At 37.6% G+C, this 20,426-nt stretch overlaps 1 protein-coding gene across 17 annotated transcripts in view; it reads right to left on the bottom strand.

Moving 5' to 3' along the window:
- EPB41L2 (erythrocyte membrane protein band 4.1 like 2) overlaps window positions 1–20,426 on the bottom strand; it is a 94,853-nt gene that overhangs the window by 9,865 nt on the left and 64,562 nt on the right. For 4 of the 17 annotated variants that reach the window (XM_057408404.1, XM_057408505.1, XM_057408396.1 and 1 more), the window contains 8 exons: window positions 19,419–19,516; window positions 14,057–14,229; window positions 12,976–13,154; window positions 8,566–8,628; window positions 5,642–5,788; window positions 4,161–4,265; window positions 1,174–1,320; window positions 160–213 (listed from right to left, as the gene is read on the bottom strand). In XM_057408404.1, coding sequence (XP_057264387.1) covers window positions 160–213; window positions 1,174–1,320; window positions 4,161–4,265; window positions 5,642–5,788; window positions 8,566–8,628; window positions 12,976–13,154; window positions 14,057–14,229; window positions 19,419–19,516 — 966 coding nt within the window. Of the gene's footprint in view, window positions 1–159; window positions 214–1,173; window positions 1,321–4,160; window positions 4,266–5,641; window positions 5,789–8,565; window positions 8,629–8,804; window positions 8,838–12,975; window positions 13,155–14,056; window positions 14,230–19,418; window positions 19,517–20,426 lie in introns of all 17 variants that reach the window. The other 13 variants (XM_057408442.1, XM_057408516.1, XM_057408460.1 and 10 more) reach the window with 10 other exon arrangements.

Here is a 20,426-nt window from a genome sequence, read left to right as displayed (position 1 = left end):
TGGTGGAAAAAAAATTAGCTGATGGCTGTTTCGTGTCATGTAGGAGACAAAAGATGGTTGTGATGGTTAACTGAAAAAGGAAGGAAAGAAAGAATGAAGATGGATTGGAAGAATTGGAGCCAAATTTAACCATGGAAAAAAAAAAAAAATCAGTAGAACCTTATCAGCATCGCTGACTCCAGTACACGGCCCTTCTGCTCTGGAAGCATGCCTCTGTGAAACAAAAAGCAATCAGAGGATAAAAATCAATGCATAACCCTTTTCAACAGTGCCTGCAAGCAAGCTTTTAAGAATGTATATATGTGATACTAGACAAATAATGTGTATTCACTGCAAGTTTCACATAAAACTATGCTCATTTCCTTCTACTTTGTTGAAATATTCCACTCAAAAGTATGAATTACAGATATTACTAACTGGCATAAGAATTTAATTATGAAAGACTGAAAATAAAAGCATGAATGCACTGGCCAGTGATCCTACTGAGGCAGTTATTTCTCTCAGTTAAAACAGGAATTAAGAATAAATAATAAGTAAAAAAAAAACCAAACAACCAAACCATCAACCCAAGCACATTTAGTGTTCTACTATCCATTTATCATCACATAAAATACAAAAATACTTTACAATTTCATTAGCTGTTCATCTTTGGTCTGTTACTTTATGAAAGCTAATAGATAGCAAGGAGGAAACTATTTCGGCTTGTATGCTATCAGAACAGCCGTAGCTAATTACTGAGCTGATCTCATTAGGATTCAGTTTGGAGCCAAAATGATAAGATTAAAGCAGTTATATTAGTATTTGCTCTGTAATAGAATGCTATGTGATGGTTACTCCAGAAAGCCCATGATAAATTATGCATTAGGTAGTGGTTTTGATGCAATATATGTTTAGTGAACAGTTTGCAGCAAAAGTTGAGTTCAAATGAAAAATCAACACCATCTGTGACTTAATCCTAATAAAGCACCTACCAAGTGTAAGGCAGCACTCCTGGTGATGATTAACCTAGCAGTAAGTGGTACTTCCTGAGTGCTGCAGATACAGAATTAAGATCTCTAGCCGGGTCTCTCTCCCCTCTAACACCAGCCCAGTGTCTTGATAGACAAGTGAGATGCGGGCACCCTTTCCGGCATTTTAATGCTTTGGGTCTGAGAGTAGGACAGGGGGATGCACCTGGGGCGGCGGCGCGGCCGAGGCGGCAGTCTCTTCCCCCGCAGCGCCCTCTGCTGGCCCAACGCTGGCGGAGGCGAATGGCCCTCTGGTGCCAGCGCAAAAGCCCTCCTTACTAAACAAAATGGACGTAATCTCCTCTTCTAGGCTCTAGACGAGTCACAGAAGGGAAAGGAAAGAATTAAACAGTGACAGACAGCGCGGCAGCGACCTACAAAGGAAAGGTTTGGCAAGAGAGAAATGTAACAGAGCAAAGGATTCGGCTGGGAGAACACTGAAGGAGCACTGCAGGGCGCAGAGTCCCGGGCAGTGGGAGAACAGACAGGGCAAGAACAGTTATCACCACAGCACACAATTGTACTCTAATGCTGCATCTCTCCACCATGCAACTCACACCATAAACATTAAAAACATTAACACTTCCGTGGACTTCCCAAACAGAACATTTAGCCAGTAATTCCATATTTACTAGTGGCATTTTGCTTTTTTAAAAATCCATTTTTAACAACCTTCTGATGCCCAGCTGGCTCAGAGCTTTAGGATATTCAGCTATATATACTCCAAATAATACACACCCACAACACTGAAACGAGGTTTTCTTTATATGTTATATATATGGGGTGGTTTGTTTTTTTCAAATGCTTACATCACATAAGCAAATTTGTTTCTGTCAAAGAATGTTTTCAAAAAGCCTTCCCCATTCTATTGGAAAAAGTGTTTAATAAAACACATGAAAAGGGTATGTTGCTCATGGTCTGGTCTATTTTCTGTAGTATTACAAATCCATGTAACGAAGCAAACTTTTAAAATTCATGTGGGTACAAGCCTCTGAAAAGGCTAAAATTCTTCCAGTTTTCCTTCCACAAGGTCTTCTATTAAGTTAGAAGTAAAACCAGTTAAAATTAAAAGCCAGTAATATAAAAAATAGCCAACATGGTCATAACGTACATCTTGACAACATTCAAGAAGATAGATTTTTGTCTTAGAAAATGGTACTACAGAGAATCATGGTAGAAGCACATGCCAGAAGAAAGCCAAGGTGCCATGCAGACAACTGTGGTCCATGTGGACTCAGCGTGTGAGTAGCAATGTAGAGTCTGAACTGACATAAGTTACAACATGCTACTGTGCGTATCCAATAACACGTATGGCATGCAGAAGAACAGAGAAGGAAAAGAAAAAGAACCCCTGTATTTTTTTTCCCTACAATAAAGCTTAAAGTGTATTTCAAAGGTGGCTAAGAAGAGTTAACTTGAATGCGATTTACTGAATTCTGCCCTCCTGCTGCATTCAAGATCCATCAGGGCAATGTGTTCCTCAGCCCCACTTTCTTTGCCTAGTTTAATGTGTCCAATGTTCATTTATTAACAGATTACACCAAAAGAAAAATGTTCATGATACTCCTACTATACTCTAGTACCTCATGATTTCTAGCCATTCAAAACAATGAAAAAAAAGGGGTGGTATGGGGGGAAATTATCAAAGTGGTATGTGGTCAGACTGCATGCATTTCTTTCTGTCCCACACATATAAATACATATATAATTAAGAGAAGCACATACCACCCATCTTTTTGCATTTTAGTACATTCAAATTTTTAGGTCTTATAATCTTTTAAAAGGAAAACCCCAATCATGCAATTTGTTTGATAACGTAATTCCCATTCCCTGAGGAGGCATATACTAAAAATTATTAAAATGTATAGATAGAATTGTCACTTTTCATCAAATTACAGTAGTTGCAATACTGTACCAGTCTGTGAAGTTGTTTAAATTCCTGGCAAATTCCTTCTGGTACATAGTCATAAACACTAACATGAAATACTGTGTACAAGCAGTGGGCATGAGAGTATGGATTACAAGAAAGCAAAATACTGCGGGCACCCATGACATAACATTTCACACATTTGTGGCATACATATCAATGTGTCACAAGTTCTCTTACAATTAAGTCACAGATGTTGTGCATTTGTGGGAGTACAGCAATACAGAAGTATAGTGGCACTAACAAGATGTACCCCAAATAACGTTTCTTATATGCAAAAATATACTTATTTGCAAGTATTTTCACTGGAGCAAAAGAAGGAAAAAGAGAAAGAACACTAGCAGTGGTATGTATCCCTGTTTTATTCTGGTATATTGTCTAGCTATCCTAAAAGACAGGAAACACAGTCCAGCAATAGGACTGAACAATGTATTTTTGCCTACTAATGCCAGCAAGTTTATAAACCAGGAGTAACAAAGCACTTGAACACAAACTTCTCTACATCCATCACAAATATTTCAGGCTGGAAATACTCTGTTTCACAAGCCTCGTATCTATGTATGTTACTGGAACAGCTTCACATTAACATACTTTTGTCCCAGTTCCTAATTGACAGAAAATAGTCCAAAGGTGATTTAAAAAAGCAACATCACAATTGCCACCCATCATCACTATACACTGGTAGTAGCCCCCTACTGGTTATCTAGTGTTTTTCACCGCATAGATGTTAAACCAGCTTATGGTGAGGAACCCCCCCTCTTTTCCCCGATGAAAAGAGAGGTACAGAAGTGTGGAGATACTCACAACCAGGTTGCCTTTGAAATTAAGCTGCTTCTACAGCATTATTCATTTGAATAATGATTACATTGTGTACAAGTAAAACAAAAGCTCTTGTGTGAAGCTGTCAAGTAACTCCAATTATTTCCATATAGAATGGAAATAACATGTTTTGCTGTCATCCTAACTCCATCAAATACAGTAATTTTCCAGTGAAAAATTGGTTTTCTTTTCAATAGTATCCATTCAGAACTTCATGGTGTTTAAGCAAAATGTTGCTGGCTTTCGTGTATGTGCTTATACACAGAGATCCTGCTTTACAACTCAACCTTCGCTTTCAGTACTAGCTTAAAAAAAAGTTGTCTCCATCAGGCGGAAAAGAAAAAGAAAGTGCCCAAGCTAGCCCAGAGCAGATACAGCAAAAAGGCAGGAGGTTTCAGGGCAGCCACCTTATCAGTTTCCTCTGGTTTTGCTCCAGCAATCCATGGCATTGCACTCCACTGCATCTCCTTCCCAGGCAGCGTTTTCACTTGGAAAATGTGGTCTCCTTTTTTCTATTTGGTTTTCATTTCATAAAACCAGTGTAAATCAACAAGCAATGAGACAAACATACACTATACATAAACATAAAACCAAACCATCTGAAACTGACAGAACATAGTAGATAAACAAAAATACTGAGATAAAGTAACTTGGAGGGGCTTCAACTTCAATACAAAGAAATCAACACGGAAAATACATACAACCATATAATAAAAATTAAGTTATGTTTTTATATAAATGGCTATAAATATTTTTTTTGTTAAAATAGACAATAAATGAATCAATGTATCTTAAACAATTGAAAATTAGACCAACTTTTGTACCTATGTATATACCACTATATGAAGAACTATTTGGGAACTATTCAGAAATTTGAGGGGTAATTTCCTTGCAGTAACATAAATTAACAAAATACTCATTAAAGAAGTGATCCATACAGTCACTGACTGTTATCTGTAGGCATATATTCACAGTTCAGATTCCTTAAATCTCTTATTGAAATAATGCCTTATTAACAAAAATAATTTGGTAACAGCAAGCAAGCTTAACTGCGGTAAAAGTTCACCTCTCTAGGAACTGAAGAGAATACCTAAGAATTTAATGGGATAGGACGACATTACATATAGGAGGGAAAGGTAAGAACAGTGGTGAAAATAAAGGGTAACAACAGAAGATAAACTGATTATTTTTGAAATCTGATTTGCTCTTTTACTTTATGAAAGAAGTAACAAATAACTCCACATAAATCTAGAAGTTTCACAACAGCAAGAGAAATTTGGGTAATTTTCTTGCCACAGGTATTCAGGGTGATAGCTGTAGAAAACTGTTTTTCAAACTGATGTTTAAAGGTTCAGGAAGGAAGGAGGTATAGAGGAAAAGTAGATAAATTCATTTTACAGACTTTTGGAGATTAAATTTTAAAAAGTACATTAAATACATCCCAAAGAAGTCAGTGTAAATTAACTGATCGTACAAGGTCGTTCTGAAATAACACACAGGCTGTGTGTTTATTTGTGCACATGCTGTGTATGAAGAATCAAAGAGTGGGAAATAGAAGTTCTACTGTTACTGAAATATTATCTCCATCAATCTGTGTAAGTAAGAGTAAAATTTCAGCTGTCCTTAACATACAAAAAAAATACTGCCATTGCCTCAATTATTTTTTCTAGTGATTCAAATTAAGTTGCTCTTGTAGAACAATAAAATTCCACACATTATTTAAAGTCAGGCCCAATGGTAAGTAAGTGCTAAAAAGTTAATGTATACTTAGTATATACAAATATCACATTAGCTAAACAAAGTGTTAATCCAAAGGACAAACTGCATTCACCATATTACATACAGGGTTGTATGAAACTCATGTGCACAAGTGTCAGCAGTGACATACCCCTTGTGTCTGTAGGGACAGAGGTGTGATACGCCGCTTTTCCCACTCATTTGGGCGTGGTTCAGGTGTGGATTCCATGAAATTGCGCTTGAGCTCACTAATGCTAGCCTGGTGTTTCAGTAAGTCGTCCTGGGTCCTATCCAGGTCCTAGCAACCCGCAACGTAAAACAAAGTAGGACAAAACGTAACGACAAAAGCAAACTTAACTGGGGGAAAAAAAAAAGAAAAGGAAAAAAAGAAACCAAACCAAGGAAAGTGCCTTGTGTCTGAAGAGCTTCACTTCTCTGGAGTGCCTTGAAATAAAAAAGTTTAAGGCTATGAGGGAGCCAAGATTTATTTGGGTTTGTTTTTGTAATGAAGGGCCACTCGCACACTGTTTCTTCCATATTTTAGGGCAAAGGAAAAATAATGCTGTGCATGGTTATTTAACAGAAGGATATTTTCATACAGAACATGAAACTACCAACCCTCTGAATCAACCATAATTTCCAGTAGTTACTGGCTTTCACCTAAAATTTGTAAGTCCAGAAGCAAACACTTTGGGATATTGCACAACAAACATTACTGAAGGTAGCTGTAAGAAACAACAGTATATCCCAAGAAGCATTATAAAAATGCCTCTTTCTTGATACTACAAACTCCATGGAAAATACTACTGTGAAGATAATGCTACAGGGCCAAACATGTAAGTAACTAACATTTGCTCAGCTTCAGAGGGACTACTCATTGTATCTGTCAAGTAGGCTTAAACTTACTGGAAGGATGAGATTTAGAGACTTAAAGCCTGGTATCTACCAACTTAAGAACCTGACAGCAGACACACCACTGAAGTAGGGATAGTTTTTGTGCACACTGATATCAAAGGGGTGTTCACTTTAAACTGCACCTACATAGGCAAGTGCCAAAGGGGACACCACAGCATGAATACTGAATTTTTTGTGATGATTGAGGCCAAACTGCAGCACCTTGGATCAAATAACTACAAGCTAGTCTTTCACTTTGTACCAGATACAGGAGCAGATACAAGATCAGGAGCTATGCAGGAACATAACTGTTCTGGTAGGCAGGCAAAAATCTGTCTGCTTAGCTTTCTTGGAAATTCATTATCCTTTAAATACAATGCTAGGCTCTGGTGGGAAGAGTGGATTTCACTCTGCTTTTATAATCTGTCCTCCTTCCAGCATGCCAGGTCTTGTGAAAAGCCAGTGTTGGTTACGCACACTCTAACACAAGAATATTTTTTTGGTATTCTGTGCTGAAATCCACATTTAAGCCTCAGACCCATTTGTAGTCCAGAATGAAAAGACTGAAGATTAAAATGGAATACTATCAATGCAGATACAATTATTAATTTTTTTTTAACAAAAGAATGTAATAAGATACAATAATTTAGGTAAAGCAGCTGGGTTTTGTACAAAGATTTTACATACTTTGTAACTGCATATTTTGAAACTTTACTTCAACGTTTTGGTTGGAATTTTTGTAGTCAGTGCTCACAATGCAAAGACACTTTGTCTTAAGTCATGAAAAATCCAAACCCAATACAAATTCGTTAGTTTCTGATTTCTTTCCACTTACATGTTCAGCTCAAAAAACAATTTGGGGCTGCACATCTATTCCCTAACTCTACAAATATTCTTGCATGCACCTTGCACACTAAGAACCTCTCCCCCTCTGGCAACTCTGTAGGTTCATATTGTGACAGGATCAATGCTTCACTTTTAATCTAGGACTAACAAACGAGACAACAGATATGTGCCCCTAAATTACGTACTGACTGAAGTAAAGCCTTATGCCAAAGGCATTCTATTACAGAACTGAAGCTCGTAACAATCATGTCATTATTTTAAGACCTGACACAAGGCACATTTCTTGGACTTGATTAAAGCACAATTATGCAACACACACTAAGTGCTTTAGTATGTTATACACAAGCAAAGTTTCAATAGCGATCAGAAGCTGCAAAAAGCCAGAAAAACATATTAGTTGGGTTATTGCAATCCATACATCTTATTACAGAACAAACCCAATGATTTTTTTAAAAACCTAATTTTTGTGACAAAGGGAATTACTTATAGCCCCATCTGGATGAATAAATGAATGACATTTAGACAAAAGATTTTCCAAAATTTCTTCAGTTTCTAGCTTATGTTAATAACCACAAGTTAAATGATAATGATTATAACTACAGTCTTTGATAAAATAATTCAGACTAACAAACTATGTGGAAATTCAGTGACAAAGCACTACGCATTAACATACTGTTCAAAGCTCTTTTGTTGTTGCTCATCTTCAATGAAAACCAACCTTTAGGAAGCAGAAATTACTTCCATTTGAAAAGTGAAAAAAATACAGATTTCAGAAGCATATCTAAACATTCTCTTTAAAAATCTGATGCTCACATACATTTCTCAAAACTCCCACAATCAATGAACATCAGAACCACGGTTAGTTTTTCCATACTTCTACCACTGCTTGTGCCTCACTAACTCCATTTATTCACATAATGTATGTGATAAAGGTTGAATAAACTGGCAAAAACTAGATACCCTGTTTACCAGAAGATGCCCACATTAAGAAGCAATGTATAAAAATCTCATTTAGGATTATGAATTGGACTCGTCTGCTTTATCTAAATAGGGCTATTATTCCCAGTTGCCACCTTGAAAACACCTAGCAAAAATACTAAAAATGTACACTGAACTTTAAAGCTGAAGTTTGTTTTGTTTGTTTGGATATTTTTGGTAGTTTTGTTCGTTTTGAATATAACCTCAGAAACTAGAATGGTGACATGCAACATTTCCAAGCTGGTTTTCCCCCATGCACTTCATGCACTGTGTCTGTACAGCCTGCAAGTGACCTCCCATCCCGTGCAGCCTGGCAGCCCGTGAGAAGGAAAAGTGTTGCTTAAATTATATACAAACCTCCAACATTAAATTGCTATGTCTGACATAAATATTTTCCCCGTCTACTCTCAAGGAACTGCTCTGTGAAATTAAGCCACAAAAAAAAAAGGAAAAAAAAAAAGATAACATAAAATGTACCAGCAAATAAATAAAGAAGACCCTTAGACCCTTAGAATAAATCTACAAAAAAGCTCAGGGTGCTATCAAGGCAGGCAGCTACAGCCAGATTTAACTGCAAAAAAAATACAACCATGCACCTTCTGCTGTGCTTCCTCCTCTTCATATTCCACCTATGTGTGCACATGGCAAAATTAGCAGGATAAGGAACTAGTAACACATGCTTCCAGACTAACACAGAGGCTTCATCTCTTTGTAAATGCTGCAAAGCGTGCTGTATTTACAGACCTTTACTGTTTTGGCCCCAGATGTTGAAATTATTAAGCGGCTTTGGTCTTCCTTCACCTATGTGTCATAGAATGGCTGAAGCAATATTTGGCATAGGTGGCATGAAAAATGGAAGTTTCACACTGTGTCCCTTTCTTGCTGTACTTTGCAGTGTTTTCCCAGATGGAAAGTTAAGAATGAGTAAAGAAAAAAGAATAATGATATGGGTAATTTATGTGGGAAGCGCTTTCAACTCTGCAACAAGTTGATGTGAAAATGGAATCTAATGCAAGAGTTTGGTAAGAGAGTCTAGGATTCAAGTCAAACACCTAAATACCTAGATGTATATACAGAAAGTATTTACAAAGTGTCTTAATTTTTTTAAGGATATTGCAGTCTTGGGATACATATTTGCACACTCCCCATTTTTAGGTGAATATATTCTTCCTCAAACTGCAATGCACTCATCGGAAATGACAGCTGATCTTTGTATCTGACCTACAAGTATTCTGAAATGCCTGATGGAATACAACTGTTTAAAAAGCAAACAGCTTCACAGTTTTTCCACAGGTATCACTATCAACTGCTAGTCTTAGGAAAAGATGTATTTAGAATTCAAAACTGTTCAAGTTCATAAATTTGAAGAGGGGTTCACTTACTGCGTATCACGTTTTAATTTATTTCTTGCTTATCTGGGGTTCTATTTTCTGCAACTTTATATTACAAATGATGCAAAGCCTTTAAAGTAATTTTCCATTATTTTAAACTTAGATCAGTGGTTTTAATGGCATGTTGTGTTTAGTACGGCTTTAATGTGTATATTGTATTGATTTAATCAGTTTAACAAACTTTGTTAAATGTATCATTGAACACACCCTCCCCCTTTTTTGATTCTGTAATATTTGGATTCGTATTTCCTTTGAAGATCAAAATAAACACTTTTTTTCTAGTGGTATTGCTGTAACATGCACAGTAGACATAAAGAAAGGAGGCATTTTTTTTCAATCCCTCCAGATGATCAGAGCAACGTATTGGTGTGGCTGAGGCTTCCGTACAGCAATATTAACAGAGTATTTCAAACAATGTTCAGGCTCCAGCGATTAAAATTTGACAAAATCTGCAATCCCAGCTCATGAACATCAGTCTCCACCTTAACTGCTCCTAGAGATTAATCAAAGCACTTAAAACCAAAAAAAGTGCCCTGAATGGACTCAAATTTACACACACCCTCATAGACCAGAAACATCTGAAATCTAGATTAACAAAAGCATTTAAAGTGTTCAGAGTTTTCTGAATTTAGCTTTTAGGAACTTCCCTTTTTGGATCTAACTAGAATTTTGGAGATGTGCGTTCTAGTCAATGCACGCAGAAGATGTGCTTTCACACAAGCTGATAATGCAAGCAGCACAACTTGCAAATAGCATCAAGTAATGATGTATTTATTATTGTACAGCACTTCCGGTATTCAGATTTATGTGCCTGTAAACATTTTGAACTACAAAGCAACTCTTTTTGTACCTGCAGCTCCAGTATCTGTAGAATTATGCATGCTGCAGGATTTCAGGCAGGAAGAAAAACCCCCACCAGCTATCTATTTACTAAATACCACAATGGCAATTTCACAAATGAGAAAAGTTAGAAAGATACAGATATACACGTGTATGTGTGCATATTTATGTGTGTGTGTATTTTTTATATATATATATATATGTACAGACATCTACATAGACATATCCCTATATTAGGAAGCGTGCAAAACTGAGCAAGCTTCTGGGAGAATAAGCATAAAAGCTATGTACAAGTGTCAACATTTATGCAACAAAATTACACACCTCCTCTTCCTCTGCTTTGTCACTGAGGTCATTGTCATTAGAGCCACTAAAGGAAGTTGCCTTAGGCTCCAGGTAGCAGAGTGACAGAGCGAGAGGAAAGGAAAATGTGAGTGAAAAATAAATAGACTGGAAAGCAGACAGAAGCAGCAGGAAGATAAGGAGAAAAGAGGGGATGAAAGAAGGAGAGGTAATAGGAATATAGTGCTGAAGCCCGGGTGGGAGGAAAGAGATGCAAACAGCAGGAAGGCTAGGAAAAGTAATGTAACCATTCTCATCAAGCAGCGAATGGAAACTAAAAGAAAAGCATCTGATAAAGCTGAATGAGACACACAAGTCAGTGGGTTTGTAGTCCTTTGTATAGATTTTTCCCTCAACAGCTGGGGAGCCTTGACTAACTACAGGTCCCATAGATTCAAAGGTATTATTCAGCAAAGCTATTTCATTTTTATTATGATCTGGTGTTTCCTTTATGGAATTGCACTCTGAGGCATCTGGGATGGTCAGGAGGGGCTCCCCAAAGGGATCTTCCTCGGAAATATCTGAAAGCATGTCCATCTCAGGGACAGGTGACAGGTTTCTGGATGACACAGAATGGATGGGTAGTGATGATGGGTGTACATGAGTGAGCTGAAGAAAATAATTCTGTGCACAGTGGAAAATGAAAGCACAATAAAATATGAGTTTGAAGGCACAAGAAAAGGGGGAAAAAAGAAATTATCAGTTAGTGAAAATTTTCACTCAGAAGCAGGGATAGCTCTACTAACGCAATAGAAATGCCAAACAAAAATAGAACTCCCCTTGCATTTTACAAGCAGCCAACTTGTTTACTTCCGTGGATTATAAAAGGAACCCATTATGAATGTTTTGTTCTCAGGCTATAGAGAATTGTGTACTTTTGAACTGTAATAGTCACTTACAACAGATGGAAGCAGACACACATCCAAAGGGAGAAAGGTCAGGGGACAGTGCAGTACACAAAAGACAAGCTAGCACTTTGATTCTTGGGTTTACAGCCATTTCCTTTAAGACTTAAAGAGAGCCAGAAACTTAAAGAAGTATCTGCACTAGAGGGAAAAGAAAGCTGTTCACAGAATTGGCATGTGTAGCAAAACCTTACTGAACAGCTTCCTGAAACAACTTCCCAAAATACTGCTTTTTTCTCTTCTTCTTTTGGCTAAAATATTGAAAGATACCGCCACTTCGAAAACAAGGGTGTACCATTATTTTAACAAGCCCATAGTCAAAACAGAGCAAATTATTTTACCATTTTTCTCCCATAAAGAAACTCTGTGCTAATTCAAAATTATTTCAGCTTAGCAGCAAACAACCAAACAAAAACAACCAACCAAACCCCACAAAACCCCACAAAAAACAAAGCAAAACACCACAAAAACCAACCAACAAAAAAAAAAAAGCAACTATTGGTACTTGTTCCCTGCCTACACTTGAATGCAGTGGGAACATGTGAACCGCACAGAGAAACTCAGCATTCCCCCTAGGAATCAAATGGGTGGCTCACTTGCAAAAAAGTGTGAAAACAAAACTACTTTAAAATATGACAAAGTTCTGGAGAACTGGCTGAAAAAGAAAGGCTCTCCAGGAGAGAGGAGCAGCAGATTTTAGCTGACACTCTGGAATCAAATCATACAAGATCTAAACTTATTTTTTTGACCTATTCCCCCAGTAGCTCAAACAAACAAGACAAGTAAATGGTTGTTTGTAACAGGCACAGACCAAAGTACTCAGCTTCTCCCAGCAATCTACTCCTCAGTCAACATAAAAGTTCTTGAAGGATGAAATAATTCTGCAATGGCTACTAAAACAGTATTGTTACCTACAGTAATTAAATACAGTTATATACCCAACTTTGTAGAATGTTCACAACTGTAGATATACTAACTTTTAAGTCTAAATGAACTAAGGAAATTAATAAAACATTATCTAACCTTTGAAACATTTTTTCAAGAACTCATGCAAGCTTACTGAGAAATCAAATTAAATTTCTAGCAATAAAAGAAACACTAAGTCAATGCAATTCAGAAGTCTGTATTCTCTTTTGCTTACATACATTTATATTAAGTTAAATCTATAGAAAGCACTTGACAATTTTCCTTTAATATTTTAATATGGTGTTCTGTACGATGCCCAGAAGTGACAGGCCACAGACACATACCACTTGAACAAATAAGTTTGGTGTGAAAGTCAGCCATACCTTTCCATCCTGAGTCAGTTCTAATTGTGGAGTTTTGAGTGGGCTTCCATCTTCTCCGCCATCTTCATTTAACTTGGCCTGACCAGCAGCTTCACTGTCAATTCCTTTACCTCCAGCAGTCTGCACTCCAGTAGCATGGAAGTCTCTTAGCAGACTTAGGTCTGAGATACCCATGGGAGCTATTAGAGAGCAAAATAATTTTGGTTAATTTAGGCAAGATGGAACATTTTGGTTTTAAGACTTCTTAACAATAACCATTTTATGGTGATGTTAGGAATGAGCAATACAGGCTACTTACTGAATAACACACTTCTCCAGCTTCTTGCCTTTGCAGAAAGTCTATGGTTCTCATCATGAACAGTAATACACCCTTGTAATATAATGTGCACTTACCATGCAAGGGAGAAAAATCTCACAGTATCGGGTAGGTACTTGATAATCAACTTTTCGATTAGTCTTGGAAGAAAAATTGAAAGTACTGTTCTTGTGACAGTGTAAATCAGCATAACAAAAGAGAGAAATAGGCCACAGTTTTGTGGAAATTCACTATTTTGAGAGGACTGGTTTAATGCAATACAGAAATAGTATACATCTATGCATATAACTGTCACAGTATTTTCATTCTTAGCAAAACTCCAGAAACAACAGCTCAGTGAATGTTAGACTTTTCCTGCTGACATGCTTGCAAAAAAATTGGGAAATACTGCATATGTATACTTGAACAGAGTCAAAGCATAAGAGAGTGAAAAGCCTTAAATTATTTTTCTTTCTTGCTTGATTCGATACACTGTAATATACATATGAGTAGTGAACACAGATGCTACATGCCCGATACAGAATTCTCCATATATTCACAGCAGTGTCATAAAATTTAGGCAATGACTAAACTTACTGTTTAGGTTACCCAAAACTGACAAATAACCAAAGTGGCTACTCCTCAGATCACGCATCAGAAACTGAAATTCACATATTTGACAGTAGACATTCTGGCCATCTATAATGTCAACATTTTGAGCGCTGGTTAGATCAGAACCAGAACACATAACGTAATTACACTGAAGAAGTAAGACATACTTCATACCTCCATCAAGGCTTCTGGAAACACGCTTGCTTGAAGTGCGTTCAAAGTATGGAGCTGGTCTGTCTATGAGGTTGCTAGCCTGTCGTGTCTGTGCTTGTGTACGGCCACTGTATCGGAACTTGGAACCCAGGGTTAGAAACTTTGCTTTTGGAGGCTGCTCTGGTGATACAAGCCTAAAAAGGAATATGAAGGAAGTCAGTTAAAAAGACCTTATTTTATGTATTTAATAAGGTACTTTGAAGCTCATTAAACTTCAGGTCACCATGCATGATATGCACACTCCAAGAAAGGATTATTGCAATAAGCTCTAAGAGTTTAATAAACCAATGCATGTTATTTATTAATTGAAGTTGAGTTGAAGTGATGCTGATAACCATCATATTTTCCACAGTATGACTAAGCATCTGGGACCCGTATCTTTTGGCGCTAATATAAAGTTATATTTTTTTGTAGAAAGCTGAGGCCACTGTAAGTAAAATACCTCTCAAATCTCACTCCTTAGAATGTTACTTACGGTAGAAGCTATACATCCCACCTCCACTGTGTCTTCTATATTCTGACATATCAATACAGCAGTTGCTATTCCTCAAGTTAGGCAATAGCATCTCAAAGCTGCATAGGAGGCTATATCAATTGAAGAAAAAAAAAAAAGACGGACGGCTGGAGAGGTGTGACCCAACAATAAGAAGTTTAGCAAGTTAGATTCAGATTCCACTTTCTTTACAATGTCATTTATAGGTTTATGTAAGTTGATGTTTGCTGGATATAAGGACAAGAAAAAGGCATATTCTGGAAAGGATGAAAAAAGAGATTCAGTTATGAGTACTATTAATGCTGGATTCTGTGTGTTTGTACCTAAGCATCAGAGTCAATGTCAGAAGTCTAAGCAGCAATGTGGCAGAATTTGCTATGATTAATTCTGGTTCCATCAGTTTTTTACATCATACGCATGACGCGTGAATTCCCTTTAGTATGAGGACTTAAAGTTCTTATTCAGCTAACCCTCATTGCTTGTACTTTGTTTTTGAAATCTAAGCCATCAGCTTCAACACTGATGGAACTGTTTGATCCAGTGCTACCCCTGCTGATGGAACAGAACAGTTATCACTGCAGGAACTCTTCCCAGTCTCTGTTCCTCTAGAAAGGCCCCTCATGTTGCCTCCTGATCAGTGTAGTACTTCAAATACATGCTCATCCAGCCTGCCTGCCTCCATGGCCTATTCTCCTTCTGTATAAAAGCATCAGAATAGATAAAGCTTTCTGATTTGAGATCTGCAAAGAATGGGAAGCTCACAGAACAACAGCGTCTTTCAAGCAGAACCAGCAGCTACTGTGCCTTGAGTATTTAGGATAGCACAGATTGGCAAGTGAGACTTAAAAAGTATGCTGACTTTGTTCTCTTCTTTTGAAGCATTTGCACAGGGAATGTTTGTGTCAGTGGAATCCAATCCAAGATATGTTAAGACAGTATCCAATGGTGGGTTGTGAAAACTGATAGTCACTCTTAAAGATACTTCAGCAAGTTTCTGAAATTCTGAAGAATTTTCAGATACTTAGCGAACAGAATGTTGAGCTAGTGTGGTGGACTGACCTTGGCTGGATGCCAGGGTACCATCACAAATCTGTTCTATCACTGCACTTCTTCAACTGGACACGGGATGAGAAAAAAATGTAATGAAAAGCTTGTGGGCTGAGGTAAGGACAGGGAGAGATCATTCACCAGTTGCTGTCATGGGCAAAATAGACTTGACTGGGGAAAAAATTATTTATTACAAACCAAATCAGATTATGATAATGAGAAAAACCCAAATCTTAAAAAAACTTTTCTCCACCATTCCCTTCTTCCTGGGCTTAACTGTACTCCCAAACTCTCTACCTACTTCCCCCTCAGCAGTACAGGGGGATGGGAAATGGAGGTTGTGGTCAGTTTGTCACAGGTTATTTCTGCCACTCCTTCCTCCTCAAGGGGAGGACTCCTCACACTCTTCCCCTGCTCCAGCATGGGGCCCTTCACACAGGAGACATTTGTCTATGAACTGCTCTACTGTGAGTCTTTCCCACAGGATGCAGTTCCTGAACTACTCCAGTGTGGGTCCCTTCCACAGGGTCACATGTCCTGCCAGCAAACTTGCTTCAGCGTGGGTTCCTCTCTCCATGGGCCACAGGTCCTGCCAGGAGCCTGCTCTAGCATGGGCTTTCCACGGGGCCACAGCCTTCTTCAGACATCCCACTGCTGTGAAATGGGGTCCACCATGGGCTGCAGCTAGATAAGTGTAAAACCTCCATGGGCTGCAGGGGCACAGCCTGCCTCCCCACAGTCTGCACCACAGGCTGCAGGGGAATCTCTGCTCTGGTGCCTGGAGCACCTCCGCCTCTCCTTCTGCACTGACCTTGGGGTCTGCAGAAGTGTTTCTCTCACATATGCTCAACTCTTCTCCTTGGCTGTGGTTCCACAGGTTTGGGGTTTTTCCCCCCTTTTTTCTTAAATGTGTTATGCCACAGGCACTGCCATCATTGCTGATAGCTCAGCCTTGGCCAGCAGCAGGTCTGTCTTGGAGCTGGCTGACACAGGCTGTATTGGACAGAGGCCTCTAGCAGCTTCTCAAGAAAACCACCCCTCCCTATAACCCTCTTGCTACCAAAACCTTGCCATGCAAACAAACCAAAGAACACTACGTAGAAGGTTACCATCTTCTCTATGAGAGGATGTCATCTATGACCATTCTATGTTTATGGTTTTGTCAGAGTGCTAGCCAGGAAGATCTAATCCTGCATGCCTAAGATTCAGATACGCAAGCACCTGAATCCTAATATGTTTCAACAGACTTTTTAAAGAAAACAAAATTCAAGACAATCTAATCCAACCTTCTGCACAAAGGACACTAATGAAATAAAATCACTAGTATCTGCAGCTTCACTTTCACTGCTTCTATAAAACAACCTTATGCAATCTTTGTGACAATTTTTTTCTCTGCATGATTTTCAAGATAGCCTTCTTCCTCTTAATGCATAATGCACTCTCTAAAAGGGTTTTACCAAGGTTATTCCTCTTCTTTATTTTCTAGTCTTGGCAAGACTACAGCATTAACTGCCAGTTTTTATCCTTCACCCTGCTGAGATAAACTTTTAATCTTTTAATGTGGAAAAAACAAGAGAACCTATTACTTCCTGATTAAGGGCATCTGAATGGATTTTTTTGTATTACAAGCATAATTACATAAAATAACTGAAGACTATCCTTTAACATTTTAATACATTCTGGGGAGACACTGAAGCAATCACTAAAGTTTCAAATAAAACATGGTAAAGCAGAATTCTAAGCAGGCGTCTGCAGTTAGTGCTTAAATTGTAAGTTGCAGACTAAACTTAGCTCAAAAGATTATTGTAGCTACATAGTCTAACCATATTTCTTAAAGTAGATTGTTGCTCTTTGAAAATGGTACTGGAATCCTGTAAGGTTGTATCACAAATGAATCCAATGCCTTCTGGTTGTCATTTCAATATAGTTCATTAGACAATTTCATTAATAGCTTCATATGCTGGTTGAATTTCCCATCCATTAGAAGAAGATGAATCTTAATGCAATTATTTGAGAAAAAATGAAACATTGCAAAAGACAACACAAGGAGTCTCACAATGTTACACAGGGCATGTCGAGAGATCTGGAAGCTAAAAATGTACACCTGGATTCAATACCGTTTACTGTGGTATCATACACAAGCTTTACACATAGAATCATGGAAGAGTTAGGGTTGGAAAGGACCTTGAGATCATCTAGTTCCACCCCCCCTGCCATGGGCAGGAACACCTGCCACTAAACACATGCTCTGAAAGAGCTATAATCTCTTGGACCGCAGTTGTAGTCTGCTTTTTATCTTTAAAGAAAAATAGAGCTGCATTTATTTTACTGTTTTTAAATCACGATGACGGGTTATGAGGATTTTCTATCAGTGACATCACTGAAGTATATGGGTTTTACAGAATTATTCAAGTATTCGTTACATAAATTTCATTATAATGTCATTTCTAGGAAGTAAAAGCCACTTCTGATTGGAATATAATCTAATTATTTTTATTATGTCAGAGTTTCTGTAGCAAGATTATCAAATATGTGATAATGCTCCTAAAAACTTACATATTTTCAAATGGTAGTTGCCAGTTTAGGATATTTGACTTCCATAGGATTTGTTTTTTCCTATTCAGGTCCATTTTATTCCTATATAAATAGGAAATACAGTTTCCCACCAAAGCAAATCATGGCATGAATTATTTGAAGAATGTTGATAAACTTTCCACTGCAGACAGAACTGCATGCTATTTGTGGTAACACACATCACCAGTCAAAAAAAGATTTTAAACAATAGAATATATCTTAATAAACTTAGTAATGAACTCTATCAAATATGAATAAAAAAAGTCTTTGATCAGGGTTTAAAAAAAGTACTTCCAAATTAAGCATTTTGAGACTGATTGCCAATCTTGGCACAAATTCTAACACTGCATTCAAGAATACATTTAATGAAAATCTGAATACTGAAAACCATCTGACAGTTCCAGTAATGAACTGCTTAGATCTCATGGCCCCAGGTTCTCTGTCTAGCAAGTATATTCAGCTTACACTAGTACTCAGCATCAGGATTGTATTTACCTTAATACACAATTGCTTTCTTAAAATAAAAAGACAGGCTACTGAATGGAAAGCTTACCTTTTAAATACCCTACTTACTGTGCTCATTTGAAGCAAGAAACTCAGATTCAGTGCTCATTCAATGCTTAAGAGGTTCAACCTAAATCTGTGACTCCTAGGCTACATGGAGCATGTGCACTCCCTCATGGAGTTTGGGCTATTATAAAAATGAAATTAGGATTTTTCAAATTCCTTTTCAATGGAGGAAGTAAAAAGAGAAACTACTCTGTGTCTTTTTGTTAAAGTGCTCATTTACAAATAGACTATAATTTTAATGACCAGTTCAGAATATTAAAAAGCTGTAAGCATTTATACTCAGCAGAATATTCTAAAAAGTGAAGTGAATAAAGATTACTGTCAAGCCCTGAGAACTTCTTTAGAAGGCATACAGTGGCTTTCTAGATGGTCACTGAAGAGTCAGTCTCTCAGGAAGTCTTAACATACGGCAACTAGTTTAGCCCCATCCTGTTAGCACTCAAAAGTTTAAATAAAGCAGTTAAATTCAGACTTTCAGAACTGTCAGTTTGGGGTAAGTGATCGTTGGAGTGTCTTCTCTCTAAGACACGGGGAAATAAGGGGCAAAAAAGGGGGGAAATCTCTACTTTCCTCCTATCCTTTAAAAGGAAGATATGCTCATACCTGGTAAAGTGGAAGAAGCAGAGAATTATCATTTACCTGAAAAAAGTATGGTGCTCCACACAAACTTTCCATAACCTTTTAGCAGCCCGATGGTTTGGCAGTTTGAACCCAATAGTGCTCTCAAACTGTTCCGTCTGGAAAGAATCCACAAATAAATTAACCCGTTTCCTTAAGCTGGCTTTTAACTAGCAGTGGAGTTCAGACAGTTCCATTACTGTAACAAGCTCTAACTCTCCTTTCATAAGACTTCATAAGATTTAGAAATAATAAAAAAATAATCAGAATTTCCAGCCTTTATTAAAATTAGACTTGGGGAGTTAGCCCTGATGGGTAATCACTTCCTAACTGAACTAATGACTCTGTTGAAAAACCCAATAATGCTTTAGTGCTCCTTGCTCATTTTCTGACTAGCTGCTTGATATATTTGTTTTTAAACTGCATGAAGTAATTGTACTGCAGGCTGTGTTGCACATTTCCCTTGGATGTAATAAATGTCTGAAATCCATAGTGCAGTGTTAAGCTCACCTAAGCCATTTCACTATGTAACAGTTTCTTAGCAAAACTATTGCATCTATGTACTACAGCAAGTGCAAGAACAATACATCTGTGTTTCAAAACTTGCAAAACTACAATGTTACTATTGTATTAGTGGTATTTAGACTTCTCTTTTGCTTTATTTATTTATTCACACAGTAAAAGCTGCTTTAAACATTTTATAATATAATCTAAAAAAGCATTTGGTTTTGACATTTTGTTAAATATCCAGTTACAATGTGTTCAAAACTTATCCCCCTGCCCTCCCTTCAGCAAGTCTCATAAACTTAGAAGGCTATCTGAAAAGAAAGTTGAATCCACTATTTCCATAGTAGCTAGCAGAAAAAGTTATAACCTCCTACAGAAAACTCAGGCCTTCGGTTACAGCCATAAACTAGATGCACTGACATTTAGCAAACAATTATACCCAAAGAGGAAGAGAAGCTGGCTCTCTCCCAGGACTGCAAGTTTGTATAAACACTCAGAACATGGCCAGCATAACTAGCTTTT

This window comes from Pezoporus wallicus, unplaced genomic scaffold (genome assembly GCF_028554395.1).
Source record: "Pezoporus wallicus isolate ANWC-B61680 ecotype Strahan unplaced genomic scaffold, APGP_CSIRO_Pwel_v1 contig_3817, whole genome shotgun sequence".
NCBI classification, from domain to species: domain Eukaryota; kingdom Metazoa; phylum Chordata; class Aves; order Psittaciformes; family Psittacidae; genus Pezoporus; species Pezoporus wallicus.
This window is presented reverse-complemented; position numbering and strand designations above follow the sequence as displayed.